Source organism: Cervus canadensis, chromosome 7, assembly GCF_019320065.1.
Source record: "Cervus canadensis isolate Bull #8, Minnesota chromosome 7, ASM1932006v1, whole genome shotgun sequence".
Taxonomy (NCBI): domain Eukaryota; kingdom Metazoa; phylum Chordata; class Mammalia; order Artiodactyla; family Cervidae; genus Cervus; species Cervus canadensis.
In genome coordinates, this window is record NC_057392.1 from 4729235 (window position 1) to 4744800 (window position 15566).

A 15566-nucleotide genomic window follows, 5' to 3' on the forward strand; every position below is an offset into this window, starting at 1 on the left:
TGTAGGCTATGCTAAATGCACAATTACTTAGATAAAAATCTCTTTTAACATACTGAATGGCTTCAGAAAGTCTTTGAGATCTTAAGACATACTAGACATAACATTTTTCTTGATCTCTTGAGGACTGTTAATCATCTGCAGAATCCAAGCTAAAGATGTTGCCCAGTTCTGTAACTATGTGAAGAATGTCATCTAGCCCCAGGCTCATAGAAACTTTAGCTCAGGTGAGGAGCCACAATTCTAAGTAGTTCAGGGTATATTTTCAAACATTTGCTAAGCATTCAGCCCTCACCAGTCACTGCAGTGGGTGCAAGTGAGATGACACACCTGACTTGAAAGCCGATATTTTGAAAGGTGATTCTATAAACATCAGAATTAAACAAGCATGTGTGACCTTTCATGAGTCTGTCCCTTACAGTGCTCCTCTGTTTTGAAAGACTGTTTCCTCTTGGTATTTCAGGGATGCTGCTAAGGCTCAAATTTGAATTCCTCTTTTGGAAACATGATTTTCCTTCCCACTGTCAGTTTGAACTAAAGTACATATAAGCCTTTACACACTTCAGTTTTGACAGTGATACGTACTCGTGTATATGACATACTCGATTACTGCAGACCTCAGAATCAGTGATACAAAGGTCAGAAGGAGAGGAGGTTTGGGGCTCTCCTTAAGAGCCAGCCCAAGACCAGTATCCCTGATTCTCAGGTACGTTTTGCAGTTCTGGGTCCTCAGGCAGGAATCAGTTTTCTTTTTAATTTCCTAGTTTATTGTCATTTGACTTCTTAATATACTGTAGAGCCCCAGTAAGAACCATTTCTCTCTCTTCTTACTTGTCTCTTTTGTATGTTGTCCCCTAATTTTCAATCTCTTATCCACGGTTTTTAAAACAATTTTATTAGAAAATTCTTAAGTAAAACTTCACCTGTTTGCCTCATACTTGCTCTTAAAATTTTTACATATCTCTTTGGAAACTAGATGTTCGTGTTAGAGAGAAATTTCAAAAGTTCTCAAGAAAAAATTTATTTTCTGTGTTGATAGAAGCTAGTTTAGAAGTAACTGTGACTTGGGATTCTTACTGTTTTCTTAAAGGCACCTGGTTTTATATATATACACACACATGCACAGACACACATATATTTATATAAGATAATCTCATGATCATTTTAACATGGTTAAAAACTGCATGTCTCTTACAATGACAATAAAAATTTTGTGAAATAATGAAACCCTTACATATAACACTTTCTATTTAAATAGATTCCTTATAGTTTATCGTTATAGATTCTTTCCTTTCAGAATATACATGCTCTCTTGGCATTTCTTACTGTAGATGGCAGTAGCACATAAGATATCTTGATTGAAGGTAGAAAATTTTCAGACTGAGGTTCAGTTGCTATATGACTTTCATAGGCTAAAGGTAAATGTTCATTTCCCTTATCAGATCAACTGAATATTATTTTAATTTGAGGCTTCAAAATTAAGGTTCAGTTTTATAAAGCATGTGTGACTTATCACCTACATGAACTAATTTTCCTGTGTTCATTGGTTGGTCAAGTTCTGTTGACTTCTGTTTGGTTTTGTTTAAGGCTCACTGTTACTGTTCTGGTTTAAGAACTTACTACATCTCACAAGAACTTCTAATTTATGGATCCAGTTCAAGTCTAGCGTCCTTCCAGTTTCTTTGTTCATGAAATGTTTGTTAAAGACTTGCTTGCTAAGAGGAAGGAACAGAGTATTGCTAATCACTCTCAGATCAGAAAAGAATAGCAGCTAACAGTCTGACATTGAGGAAGAAAAAATGAACTGAAACATAACATCTTAGTCCAAAGTCATTCTCAATCAAAATAACCAGCTTTTCTCTGTGTCCTATTTCCCTTCCTCTTTTCTTCTTCTTCTTCTTCTTTTTGTTTTTTCCTACAAAGCCCTTAAAATTAGGTAGAACTGAGCCTGTAGAGTCCTAAAGAAAAAAAACTCCATTGTTTTTTTCAGATTGCACAAGTAATGTAGTCTGTTTCAGGGTAAGTCGGAATACTTAGAATTGCTTTGTGGAGACTCCTGTTCTAGGAATACAGTAGACCAGGGGCTGATCAAATACTCAGACTTTATTTCTCAAGCACTCATGCTCCGGGTCAGCATAATAGAGAACAGAATGTATGATGCAGTGATTGGTGAGAACTACACCCTTTATATTGTATTTTCTTACTGGATTTTATATAATCCTTTCTAGCATATCAATGAAGAAAGAAGCTACTTTTTTTCATCATTTTAAAAGCTGGGTCTTCTGTCTCAGTTCAGTAAATGTTTACTGATTCTTTCCTATGAGTGTCTCCTAGCACTGGTAGGCCCTGCAAACACCCTCTACCTTTAAGGATCCTGCATTGAGATGGAGGTGAGGAGTATGGTGGTATGGAAAATGTGGAAGGCTTGGAGGTACAATCGCCTTGTCTAGTGTTCCTTTTTTCTCATGAGGCAAATTTCTGAATGCCCTGTTTAATAATCCTTGGCATATTATGAGGATCAGAATTCCCCAGCTATCTGTCAGTATTTGTTGTGTTTTGTTTGACTATAGAATTAATTTATTAAAATAGTTTCCTAATCATTTGTATGTAGTAACATCTCCCCAGACCCACTAATACTCCCATTCCCTGGAGCATGCCTTTATTTTATTTACTGTTTTGTGTGTGTGTGTGTGTGAAAATAGGGTTTTAGTAAAGTCTGTAATCTTAGTTCTATTCATTCCCTTTCTGGAATCTGTCCATAGGAAATTAAAGCCAAGATAATTTTGCAAAAAGGTTTATCACAGCATTATTTATAATATTGAATATTTGTAAAAATCTAATAATAGGGTGTAATTAATCCATATAACAGAATGTTTTATGGTCTTTAAAATGTGTTTGAAGAATATTTAATGATATGAGGAAATGCTGTTTAAAAAAAAAAACCAGATAAAACTGCATCTATATAAGAATCCAAATTGTGTAATGTCTTTGCATATGTTTTGGACTGTGAAAATCTAATTTGCTGCTATCCCAGTTCTAGTTACTCAAGTTCAACTAAAATTAGTTTCCATAATTCTAAAGAAAGGTTTTCATTTTTCTGATTTTTAAAATGTTGTCAGTCGCCAGCTTAATCCTTCCCAGTGGCTGTTCACTTGCTGAAATCCACAGTGTACTTTGTATCAGTGTTGATAGTTGTGCTTCAAGATCTTAGAATATACAGTGGGTCAAAGGTATTGCTTATATTTTAGATGATTGATATTAAGGACATTTTAGATAATAAGATTTCCTCCTTACAAAGTTATTTCCTGCCTGTAGGCTTACCTTACCAACTAAGAGTATTTCTCCTTGTTTTGACTTTGCAGATTATAAGCACACCGCAGAGACTGACCAGTTCAGGAAGTGTTCTGATTGGGAGTCCATACACCCCCGCACCAGCAATGGTCACTCAGACACACATAGCAGAAGCTGCTGGCTGGGTCCCAGGGTAAGAGGAGTATTGCAAGTTACCATTTTTAAAGACTTTTTTTTTAAAGTTCTGATATTTTTTTGCTCACTGTCTTATCTTCTGTTCTTTTTTTATGGTTTTAAAAACTAGTATGTTTCCTTTAAGATCACCTGTTTATTTCATTGTATGTCCTAGGTATAAAATGGGTATCTAGGATATAAAATGGGCATCCAGGATATATCCTCTGGATCTTGGTTCCCTAACTAGGGATTGAACCCTTGTCCTCTACAGTGGAAGTGTAGAGTCTTAACCACTGAACCACCAGGGAATTCCCTGGAACAACCATTTTAAACAGAAAAATAAAACAATAACTTATAACTGAAACTTCTTTCTTCAGCTCTGAAAGATGGCTGCTTTTTATGATTTTGACTTTTAGCCACTTTGGAGATGTAAAAACTGCATTTTATATTGTTTTAACAAACATAAGAAAGGAGTTATGTATATGTGTGTGTGCACTTAGATTTTCCCCTTGAAACTAGCATTTTTGTTTCATTTAAAACCAGAAAAAGAACTAGGGAAAAAAAGAGACCAAAATATATTAAAAGTTTCATTGAGTTTTATCTTGGACACTAGGCTATTAAATCAGTATCCCTTCTTCGTTACTCATTTGCCACTTTTAATATCAGATCTCTGCATGTTCCATCTTTACCTGTAAAATAACCTTCTTCAACCTTTCTCCCCTCCTTATCATTTTATCATCTCATCCCTCCATAAAAGGAAATAGTAAAATAAGTGACTGAAAATTTTATTTTGTCCCTTTAGAAATTATTTCCAAAATGGCATACCACACTGATGGTTCTGTCATTGACTTACAGTTTTGAGTTCTAATAAGCAAACAGTAAATCTTGGTTCAATAAGAATCTCCTTGCTTCAAGGATATTAAAGAAATGAATGAAATAACAATCCTGGCAAAGTCCTTTAAGTTACGCACACACACACACACACGAGACAAAAGATTTTTTTTTGTGTGTGTGTACTTAGTCATGTCTGACTCTTTGTGACCCTGTGGACTGTAGCCTGCCAGGCTCTTCTGTCCATGGAATTCTCTAGAATTCTCTAGAATTCAAGAATACGGGAGTGGGTTGCCATTTCCTTCTCCAGGGGATATTCCCTACCCATTGCATCTCTGCATTGGCAGGCAGATTCTTTCCTCCTAGCACCACTTGGGACATTGCTTCATGTGTATACATAATGTCTTTTCCATTATCAAGTAAGATGAAGTGACAGAATCACTTGTAATTCCATGGCCTTTCAGTTCAGTTCAGTCACTCAGTAGTGTCCGACTCTTTGCGACCCCATGGACTGCAGCGCGCCGGGCTTACTTGTTCATCACCAACTCCCAAAGTTTGCTCAAACTCATGTTCATCGAGTCGGTGATGCCATCCAACCATCTCATCCTCCGTTGTCCCCTTCTCCTCCTGCCTTCAGTCTTTACCAGCATCAGGGTCTTTTCCAATGAGTCAGTTCTTTGCATCAAGTGGTCCAAGTATTGGAGTTTCAGCTTCAGCATCAGTCCTTCCAGTGAATATTCAGGACTGATTTCCTTCAGGATGGACTGGTTGGATCTCCTTGCAGTCCAAGGGACTCTCAAGAGTCTTTTCCAACACCGTAGTACAAAAGCATCAATTCTTTAGCACTCAGCTTTCTTTATAGTCCAACTTTTACATCCGTACATGACTACTGGAAAAACCATAGCTTTGACTAGACGGACCTTTATCAGCAAAGTAATGTGTCTGCTTTTTAATATGCTGTCTAGGTTAGTCATAGCTTTTCTTCCAAGGAGCAAGCGTCTTTGAATTTCATGGCTGCAATCACCATGTGCAGTGATTCCCAAGAAAAGTCCATCACTGTTTCCATTGTTTCTCCATCTATTTGCCATGAAGTGATGGGACCAGATGCCATGATCTTCGTTTTTTGAATGTTGAGTTTTAAGCCAGCTTTTTCACTCTCCTCTTTCACTTTCATCAAGAGGCTCTTTATTCCATCCTTAACAATATCATGTTAAGTCCATAATAATATGTGTTAACACATAACATCATGTGTGTGTGCACACACACATAGAAACAGTATCATGTTAAGTCCATAATAATAATAATACCATGACCTTCATTCAATCCTTAACAATATCCTCATATAGATCTGCAAGTTAGGCTGGAGTTTTTTGTACCCTTGGAAGATAATTTAATGAAAGGCAAGTCTGAGCCAGTAATGCTGGCCTGCTTTGGAGATGACCAGGGTTTTGCTGTTTTCAATAACTAGCTGTGCTTTATACTGCATGTAGTATGATTATCTAATGTTTTTAAGAATCAGTCATCCCAGAGTGAATAAAACTTTTCTGTGCCTTTTCGTTTATTGTTGTTGTTTCATTGGTAGACACACAAGTCAGACACACAAGTCATGTCTGATTCTTTGTGACCCCAAGTACTGTAGCCCACCAGGCTCCTCTGTCCATGGGATTTTCCAGGCTAGAATACTGGAGTGAGTTGCCATTTCCTTCTCCAGGGGATCTTCGTCACCCAGGGATTGAACCTGTGTCTGCTGGGAAAGCCCTTCTCATTTATAAATCTGCAGTATTTCTTCCTAGAGATTCGTTGAGCTCATTTCAAACCTATGACTGTTGTGATTTCTTGGGTCCAGTGACAAAATTTAAGTTCTGATTTTATGTACATATCTTTTGTAATTGTTAGTTTTGTGTTTGGATATATATTCAAAGTGGAATTAGATAAGTTAAAGTAAATTATTCATGAAGTAAAGTTCCTTATGCATTTTCATGTTTTTTTTTTTTTTTCTTTTCAGTGATAGAAAACGGGCTAGAGAATTTATAGACTCTGATTTTTCAGAAAGGTGAGTAAAAGTTTTAAGTAATTTGTTCAAGAGATTCTACTGCATAGAGAGGGGTTTAACACCCAGCCTCATAAGTAATGAGATGTTTTTCTTCATATAACTCTAAGTTTGTTAAGTTTCAACTGTTATTTCATTCCACATTGAGTATTCTGCTTCACTCATCATTGCATAAATGTGTTATGTTTATGCAGTTTCAAAAGATACTGTTCTGTGGGTAGACGGGCTCTTGGCAGCATGCTGTTTAATGCACTCCCTCCTTTGGGGAGATGAAGTGTTCTGCTAACGTGACTATTCTTGATTACCTCAAAATACACAGATTTTAAAAACAAATTTTATTGAACACATTTAAAGATGATGGTAAATCCTCACTTGTTTTTTTTTTAACCTTCCAGTTCTGTTGAGATATAATTAACATACAGCCCTGTATAAGTTTAAGGTAATACAGCACAATAATTTGATTTGTTAATACATACATCATGAAGCAGTTATCACAGTAAGTTTAGTGAACGATCTCATATAGATCTAAAATAAAAGAAGTAAGTAAAAACTTTTCTTGTGACGAGAACTCTTAGGATTTACTCTCTTAACAACTTTCATGTATAACATACAGGGCTTCCCACGTGGTGCAGTTGGTAAAGAACCCACCTGCCAGTGTAGGAGACACACAAAATGAGGGTTTGGTCCCTGGGTCGGGAAGGTCCCCTGGAGGAGGAAGTGGCCTCCCACTCCAATACTCTTACCTGGAAAATCCCATGGATTGAAGAACCTGGTGGGCTGCAGTCCATGGGATCACTGAGAGTTGGACACGACTGAGTGCACATGCACACACACACACACAAAATACAGTAGTGTTAATTTACCGTGTTGTACATTACATCTCGTTTCTTAAATAATACAAGTGTAGTATAATCTTTCCTTAGACTGTTAGGACTGTGATTCTCAGTTCTAGGTGTGCAGCAGAATCACGTTTGGTCTGTTGAATAAGCTATAATTGCTTACTAAATCAGAAACTCCAGGATTGAAAACTTATCACTTTAGGATCATTATAACTCAGTATTTCACCCAAGTCACTATACTAAGCATCATATTAATGTCACATTAAACTAAAATAAAATATAATCTCAGAAGCTATTTAGATAAAACCTTGCCAGCAACACTTTCTAGACTGATTCTGAGTTTTTTTAATTGCTTTTTTTCAACGATGTTTTAGTCTCCTCCTGTTAGGTCATCTGCTTTCAACACAGTTTTCTATCTTTTCCAGTTTCTAGTTGCTACCTCTGATTTGCTGTACACTGAGAAACTACTTGGCCAAATGCGTTAGAATCCCATCTAAAATAAAAGTGAATGGGCCCCGAGTGAAGACCTTGAGGCTGTATTAAAAAATGTTTGTTTTCTTGCATGACACTAGTTCTGCTTTAGTTCCTTGGTGACCTTTGTTGTTGTTCTCAGATCTTAACTCCTTTGAACAGATAAAGTCATATCTGAGAAGCTGCTGTGTTACATAGAACTGTATGGTGAGATGGTCTTTTCTCTCCAATGGGAATTCATTTTTCCAGCTCATACTGTTTCTTCCTCATGTTTATACTGGGAAAAGGCAGCAGTACAACTTTTTAACCATGTATTTGGCAGTGTGTACGGCCCTAAAATGGAACTGTTCACTTGTTATGATTGACATCACCTGTGTATGCAAATAATACCAAAAAAACAAGATTATTTTTATTCTTCATAAGAGAGAAAACTCTAAAGATAGCATATAGAAGTGCCAGATTAGGTTTGTTGGTATAGCCATTGATTTGACTTTGCTTTTCTGCATTTGCTTCACTGGCCTTTCTTCCTAGTGCTTTCTGTTACTCTCTTTTTATTCTTTAATATAACTTTTCTGTATTGAATCCCATCTCCCTCCCTAACCAAACCACCAGATTGACTACATGTGGTTTTCTTCTTGTGTTGTTGTCCTTACACATGTTCTTTTCCTCCAGATTAATGTGTTTTTCTATAATGCTGTAAAAAGTCTTGGGTTCCCTTTTCCCCAGTGCTAAGGTTCAAAAAGCCAGCTCTCAACCACAAACTAATCTTCTTAACTTCTTCCTTGTCTCTTTAGTGATTTAATATCTCTATAGTGATTAAATATAGTAAGTATTTTTGTTAGTGTTCCTTGGGGACATAGATTTATATACATAATACACATGCATACTCCCACATAGATGTATACTGTATAAGGTTTTTGTCCTCATCTGACCACTTGACAGTACAAATTGAAGTGTGTTTTACACAGCTCTTCCTTTGCTGAGCTCCTTTGTAAGACCAAGTCACTTTCTGAAGAAATGTTGTTGGTGGGTAAAGGATCCATTGAGGGATTCTCGTTAGTTTTTTCTTTGTGTTCTGATCCACTGAACTTCTTTGCAAAGAGGTTGTGGAAATTGCTTTGAAAGCCCCCTTTCTGGTCTCGCCTGGAGTTTTGATCCTGAAAGATGTTTGTTCCCTTTTGTCTTTTTTCGTTTGGACAGTCTGGTAGTGTCTTGCAAATGCATCTCTTCCAAATGGGAACTATCCTATTTGAGAGTTCCCTTGGGGGATGAAAGGCCCTGGGTGTTTGACAGGCAGCGGCAATAGCCTCTATGTGTTTTACTTTATTCCTGCCTTAAAAGAATAGGATTGAGCACAGTGGTGTTTTTCTCTTCCTTTGTGCTCATGTAGTCTTCATATATATATTTTTTATTCTGTTGGAATATAGTTAAAACTTTTATTTACAATAAACTAATACAATTTAAACTATAATAAGCTAATAATAAAAATCAATATAATTAATATCTGTACTGCTTTGACGATATTTATGAAGTTGTCTATTTATTCAACAAGTGTTTTGAATATCTGCTAAGTGTTGGTAAGTTCTATGCATGGATGAGAATAATAAGCAAGATAGATAAGTCTCTACCCTTGAAGAGCTTGTATTTGGGGAGGGGGTGCAATAAAGAAGTAAAATAACTAGATTGTGATAGGTGGTTTGCAAAAAACTAAGAAGGATGATTTGTAGATAATTGGAAGGATGGTGACTACCTTAGAAAGGTCTCTCTAAGGGGTGATGTTTGAATACAAGGAAGACAGGCTAGTTCCTTGAGGAGCTTGAGGTTCTAGGCATAGGGAATGGCAAATGTGGTGCTCCTAAGTGAGGAACCAGGTCGTGACACTCAGGGAAGCACCGTGGCTTGGAGATCACGAGCAAGTTAGACGTGAGATGAGGATGGGGAGGTGGATACAGGTCAGCGTATGAAAGGCCTTGTAGGTCATGGTAGAGAATTTGGTTTTTACTCTAAACAGGATTTTAAGCAGGGAAGTAATGTGATCTGATTTATACTGACTGCTGAGAGGGATCTGGACTCTAAGGAGATAAGAGCAAAAGTGGAGAAATCAGTTCGAAGGCAGGAGGCAGTGACCTGACAATGGAGATGGGGAAAAAATGGGTAAATTTTGGAATTTGGAAACAGAGTTTATTGATGGATTGAATGAAGGAAAGAGAGAAATAAAGGATGACTTGATTTTTTGCAGTAAGAACTGGGTGAATACTGGTGCCATTAGCATTTACGAATAGGTTTAGGAATAGGAATAGTTAGGAATAATAATAGGAATAGTTAGGAATAGGTTTGGGGAGGAATTGAGTTTTGTTCTGGACACATGAAGTTTGAGAGGTTTTTCAGTTTTCTATGTGATGTAGTATCAATTAGTGTATCAATAGTATCCTCAGCTTGGATGAGGCCAGCCCAGGCCTGGATGACATAATGCAAGGTGGAGAAAGTGAAGATCTGTAAATAATAAACATTTCTTTCCCATTTCCCCTCTCTCTCACACAGTGGATATAAATACACAAGAAAATGGGATTTGGGTTGGACATTTTTCCCCTAAATTATGTTACTAAATTACTTTGCTGATTTAAATATTCTGGTTAACTTTCTTTAATGAGAAAGGAAGTTTTTATTGTGTATTGTATATAATCTCTTGTTTAAATGGGATACACTTATTAGTGTACACCTGGAATATACTGTTATACTACAGATTTTAGTTTTACATTACTTTTGTAAATAAATATAAATTATTGTGGCAAAACATAAAAAGACAGTGATTGTTGATTCTAGTTAAGTGTCTGGAAAGATAAATACTCTTGGAAACAGTTCTTTTAAATACTTCAAACGAAATGTGAATATGGAATTATGAAGACTTCAAATAAAATAAAATGTAACTTGCTTTTCAGACTGCTAGATTGGTAATTTTATTTTCTTAAATATTAAAAACATTTTAAATTTGGTAATTTGGTTTTATTTGACAAGGAATGCTTCCTACTGGTTCTTTTTTTTTTTTTTTAAAGAGACTAATAGAGATGACAGTGTTTACAGCCTGTGACCAAATTTTCATGTTATTTGGAAAGAGGGTTTGGGTGGTTCAAAGAGCTCAGGTTTGAGAAAACATGTAAACTCTACTTTTTGAGATTTCGAGGGAATTCCCTGGTGGCCCAGCAGTTGGGGCTGTGTGCTCACTGTCAAGGGCCCAGGTATGATCTTTGGTTGGAAACTAAAATCTCAAAAGCTATACAGCACAGCCAAAAGTAAATAAATAAAACTGGCCCACTTAAAAAATTTTTTTAGATAGGGAGCTTCCAGTTTGAGATGATGGATTGAATAACCATTTTTAATCTCCATTTCGTAAGATCCTATTGAAATTTTTTGTGTATTAAAAAAAAAAGGAAATCTCTTAAATTGCCATAAAACATGATAGAGATGTAGGTTTCTCCAAGGATTAGGAGATGAAGGCTGCTGTGATTATAAAGATGACAAGTGAAAGTGGACAAACCCATGTCCCAAAATACGCATAGGAGAAGTCAGATAGGGAAACGGAAGCTTTTTTCACTTGCACTGACATGGTGAGGTCCCAGACCCAGAGTTGAGAGGTCTAAAAAGTGAGAATAAATTGGTGAGGGAAGGACTGCGGGCAATGAATTGACACCTATCCAAGGAGCACCTGGGCCAGTGGGACCTTCTCAACCCTCCAGATGGCCTGTATCTACCACCCGTCTCCACACATAGAAATTACATGTTGTGGCATAAATTATACTTCCTTCTTTTTTATATACAATAGAACATTGTATGGATATATCACATTTTTCCTGTATTTGTTCATTAATGATGGACATTTGAGTTGTTTCTCCATTTTGACTTCCCTTGTGGCTCAGACGGTAAAAGCATCTGCCTACAATGCAGGAGACCCAGGTTCGATCCCTGGGTTGGGAAGATCCCCTGAAGAAGGAAATGGCAACCCACTCCAGTACTCTTGCCTGGAAAATCCCATGGACGGAGGAGCCTGGTAGGCTACAGTTCATGGGGTCGCAAAGAATTGGACACAACTGAGTGACTTCCCTTTCACTTTCTATTTTTGCTGTTATAAATGCTGCTGTGAACACTTGTGAACAAATCAGTTCTCATTTCTCTTGAATATATACCTAGGAATAAAATTACCTATAGCAATCCTTTCTTTAGCTTTTTGAGTAACTGTCAGTGTTTTCTAGAGTGGCTATACGTTTGTACATTCCCACCAACAAAAGTTACAATGTCTCCAGCTCCTTACCAACACTTCCTATCCATCTCTTTTTATTTTAGCCATCCTTGTGAATGTGAAGTATATCTCATTTTGGTTTTAATTTGCAGTTTCTAGTGGTTGATGTTGTTAAGCATTTTTTCAAGTGTTTATTGGCTGTTTGTGTATCTTTTTATTTTCCTAGTACAAATATTTTATGAATAATTTCTGGCAGTTTCTAACCACTGGAGTATATTGCACAGTAAACCTCCTCATATTTTCCAGGAAGAAAAAAAAAACTCCACTAAATTTGAATAGTAATTGCATCACCCACTGAATTAGGACAATTAAAATTTGCTTCAAGTATTTCTTTGCAGGAAGGGACACCACACTTTCACTCAGTTAAGAGAAATATTTTTAGAGTCTGGAGATCTTTTGTGGGTTTTTGTTTTTTAAAATCATGCCATGAATTCATAGGGAGTGGATTCTGGCAGCTCCGGCTCCCTCCCATTGGTTTTCATAAAGTGCCTTTCTGGGTGGATCAGGCTGGTGCGTCAGTTGATCCCAAGTACCTTTTTCTTTGACTTTTTTCTTTTTCTCATCATTTTCCTTCGCATGTTTCTGGAAGCTCTCTCGACTTTTAAAGTGCTTAATTTGCTCCATGTGTACAGTTATTCTTTGGGCAGGCATCTTGCCCTTGTTAGCTTGTTTACAACAATGCCAACGACATGCTGGATGACATTGTAGACTCCTCCCAGTGTTGCCATGGTAGCATTTGTGGGGAATTGCTTTGTGAACAGTGCCCATTCCTTTGATGTCTACGATGTCATGTTTCTTGTAGATTCTCATGTTTGTGGCCAAAGGAACAACGCTGTGTTTTCCAAAAAGCCCAGAGAACATAGAGCAGGTGCCTTTCGTCTTTCCTTTCATGTTGGTCATTTTGGCAAATTGCTAAAAGATGGCATTTCAGCTTAAAGGAAGGCTGAATATCTCTTTGAAGAACTCTATTGAGATCTTTTGGTTTGTTGGTGGTGGTGCTGGTTTTGCTATTGAGTCATAAGAATTCTTTACGGGTTATGGATAACAAGACTGTTGTCAGATACATGGTTTGCAAAGAAGTTCTCCTGATCTCTGGATTGATTTTTCACCCACAGGAAGCACAGAACTTTAAAAATTTGACTGTGTTTATCTTGTTTATATTTTCTTGTGGTCCTTATGTTTTTGGTATCATATCTTACTTTAAGAATTGCCAAATCCCAAGATCACAAAGACTTATGCCAATATTTTCTTTTAACAGTTTTATGGGTTTTGCTCTTACATTTAGATCTTTGACCCATTTTGAGTTAATTTTTGTAGCATGTGACATTTTAAAGTTTATTTGTTTAATATAACCCAAAAGCATATAGAAGATCTGTGAAAATGTAGACATTTATTTTTATAACATTTTTTCAACCATTTAAAATTTTAAAATAAGCCTGGTTTTAAGTTTATTATTTTAAATTATTAGCTAAATTTTAAAAGTACACTCTGTATTATTTTGTTCTTAACCCTTATTTTGTGATGGGGAATCAAGCATTCCTGAACTATTTTTGTCAAGAAAAGGCACATCTTCTCTGAATGTGGTAGCAGTAATAGTAAGCCAGATGTGACAAAGTAATTTAAAGAATGAAGAACAAGAAAGTTTGTTTTGCTCAGAAGCATGATCCCTTGTATATTGAGTTTGGTTTTTTGGAAATAATTAATTAACAAAATGCTGAAACTTCAGCATCTTATATTATAGATACATAAAAGCCATAAAACATAAAAGACAACAAATATAAATTCAAAACCAAAACAACAAAAAACCACTAAGAAAATAAATTAATAAATTCACAACATACAAACAAACAAAAAAACACTGAGAAAATACATTATTGTGCGTCTATCACCACCATCCATCTTCAGAACTTTTCCACCATTCCCTACTAGAAACCCGTACCTATTAAGCAACATCTCTTCACTCTCTCCTCTTGCAGTCTCTGATAACCATAGTTTTACTTTCTGTCTCTATAAATTTGACAATATTAGGTAGCTCATATAAAAGAAATCATATGATATTTATCCTTTGTGTCTGACTTATTTCACTTACCATGTCCTCAGAGTTTATTCATATTGTAACATCTATCAGAATTTCATTTTTCTAAAAGCTGAATAGTATTCTATTCTGTGCATATACCACATTTTCTGTTTATTCATTCATCTGTTGATGGACATTTAGGTTTTCACCATTTGACTGTTGTGAATGTTGCTGGTATGAGTGTGGGTGTACAAACATCTATTTGAGTCTCCTACTTGAAATTTCTTTGGATATACACCCTGAAGTGGAATTGCTGGATCATATGGTAATTATATGCTTCATTTTTGTGGAACCACCGTAGTACTTTCTGTAGTGACTGCCCCACTTTACATTCCCACCAGTGGTGCATGAAGGGTCCAGTTTTTCCATGTCCTCCCAATGCTTATTGGCTGGGTTTTTTGTTTGTTTGTTTGTTTTGTTTAATTAAAGTCATCCTAATGAATGATATCTCATTGTGGTTTTGTTCTGCATTTCCCTAATGATTAGTGATATTGAACATCTTTTCATGTACTTATTGGCCATTTGTATATCTTCTGAAGAAATGTCTACTCAAGTCTTTTGTCCATTTTGAGTTGAGATGTTTGTTGTTGTTGTTAAGTTCTTCATCTAGCCTTTAACTTGTAAAGTTCTTTTACTGGAGGCATTGTACACTTAACTTTGAAAAAAGTGGTTTACAGATTTGGTTGTAGGACCAAGTCCCCTATCTGTGTACTGCAGGTATTAGCTATTCTAAATTCTGTTGAATTTGATGTAAATGTTGATTGATTTTGGCATAATGATCCACCAGCCTTCCGAAGATGAGGCTTCATCTCTTGGTTCAGCCACTGTTGAGTTGTATCCTTCGGTTTTGTGTTGCTTATGAACTTCATTTAGTGTGATAATCTGTAGGTCCATCCATGTTGCTGCAGATGTCATAATTTCATTTTTTTTTTATGTCTAGTTATATTCTGTGAGAGATTATGAGAGCCTGAACTAGGGCCATGGAAAGAGACAGAGGACTTGAATTCAAGAGCTCTTTAAGACAAGACTTAGTTAGATTACATTTGATAGAATTTGATTAGCTAGATAGGAGAATTAGGATGAATCTGTTGTTTCTGTTTCAGGCAGTTGGATGAATGCTGTCACTCATGTAGATGAGAACTGCAGTAGGATCAGAAGTTACGTATTGGCATGTTGAGTTCCCTGTTGTATTTTTAATATGGTATTGTGATGTATAAGGGAGAAGGCAATGGCACCCCACTCCAGTACTCTTTTGCCTGGAAAATCCCATGGACAGAGGAGCCTGGTGGGCTGCAGTCCATGGGGTCGCTAAGAGTCGGACACGACTGAGTGACCTCACTTTCACTTTTCACTTTCGTGCATTGGAGAAGGAAATGGCAACCCACTCCAGTGTTCTTGCCTGGAGAATCCCAGGGACGGGGGAGCCTGGTGGGCTGCTGTCTATGGAGTTGCACAGAGTCGGGCGTGACTGAAGTGACTTAGCAGCAGCAGCAGCAGTGATGTATAAGGACCCCTACCAAGGAGCACATTGATATTTCCAGC

The 15566-nt window shown here is 36.7% G+C and overlaps 1 protein-coding gene and 1 non-coding gene across 9 annotated transcripts in view; both read left to right on the plus strand.

The window, feature by feature from the left end:
• The window catches only part of TFDP2 (transcription factor Dp-2), a 192638-nt gene that overhangs the window by 141145 nt on the left and 35927 nt on the right, over nt 1–15566 (plus strand). For 6 of the 8 annotated variants that reach the window (XM_043474217.1, XM_043474216.1, XM_043474220.1 and 3 more), the window contains 2 exons: nt 3360–3481; nt 6299–6346. In XM_043474217.1, coding sequence (XP_043330152.1) covers nt 3360–3481; nt 6299–6346 — 170 coding nt within the window. Of the gene's footprint in view, nt 1–2225; nt 2429–3359; nt 3482–6298; nt 6347–15566 lie in introns of all 8 variants that reach the window. The other 2 variants (XM_043474221.1, XM_043474222.1) reach the window with 2 other exon arrangements.
• TRNAC-ACA lies at nt 11553–11625 on the plus strand. The gene has a single exon. It is a non-coding gene; the product is annotated as a tRNA-Cys (tRNA).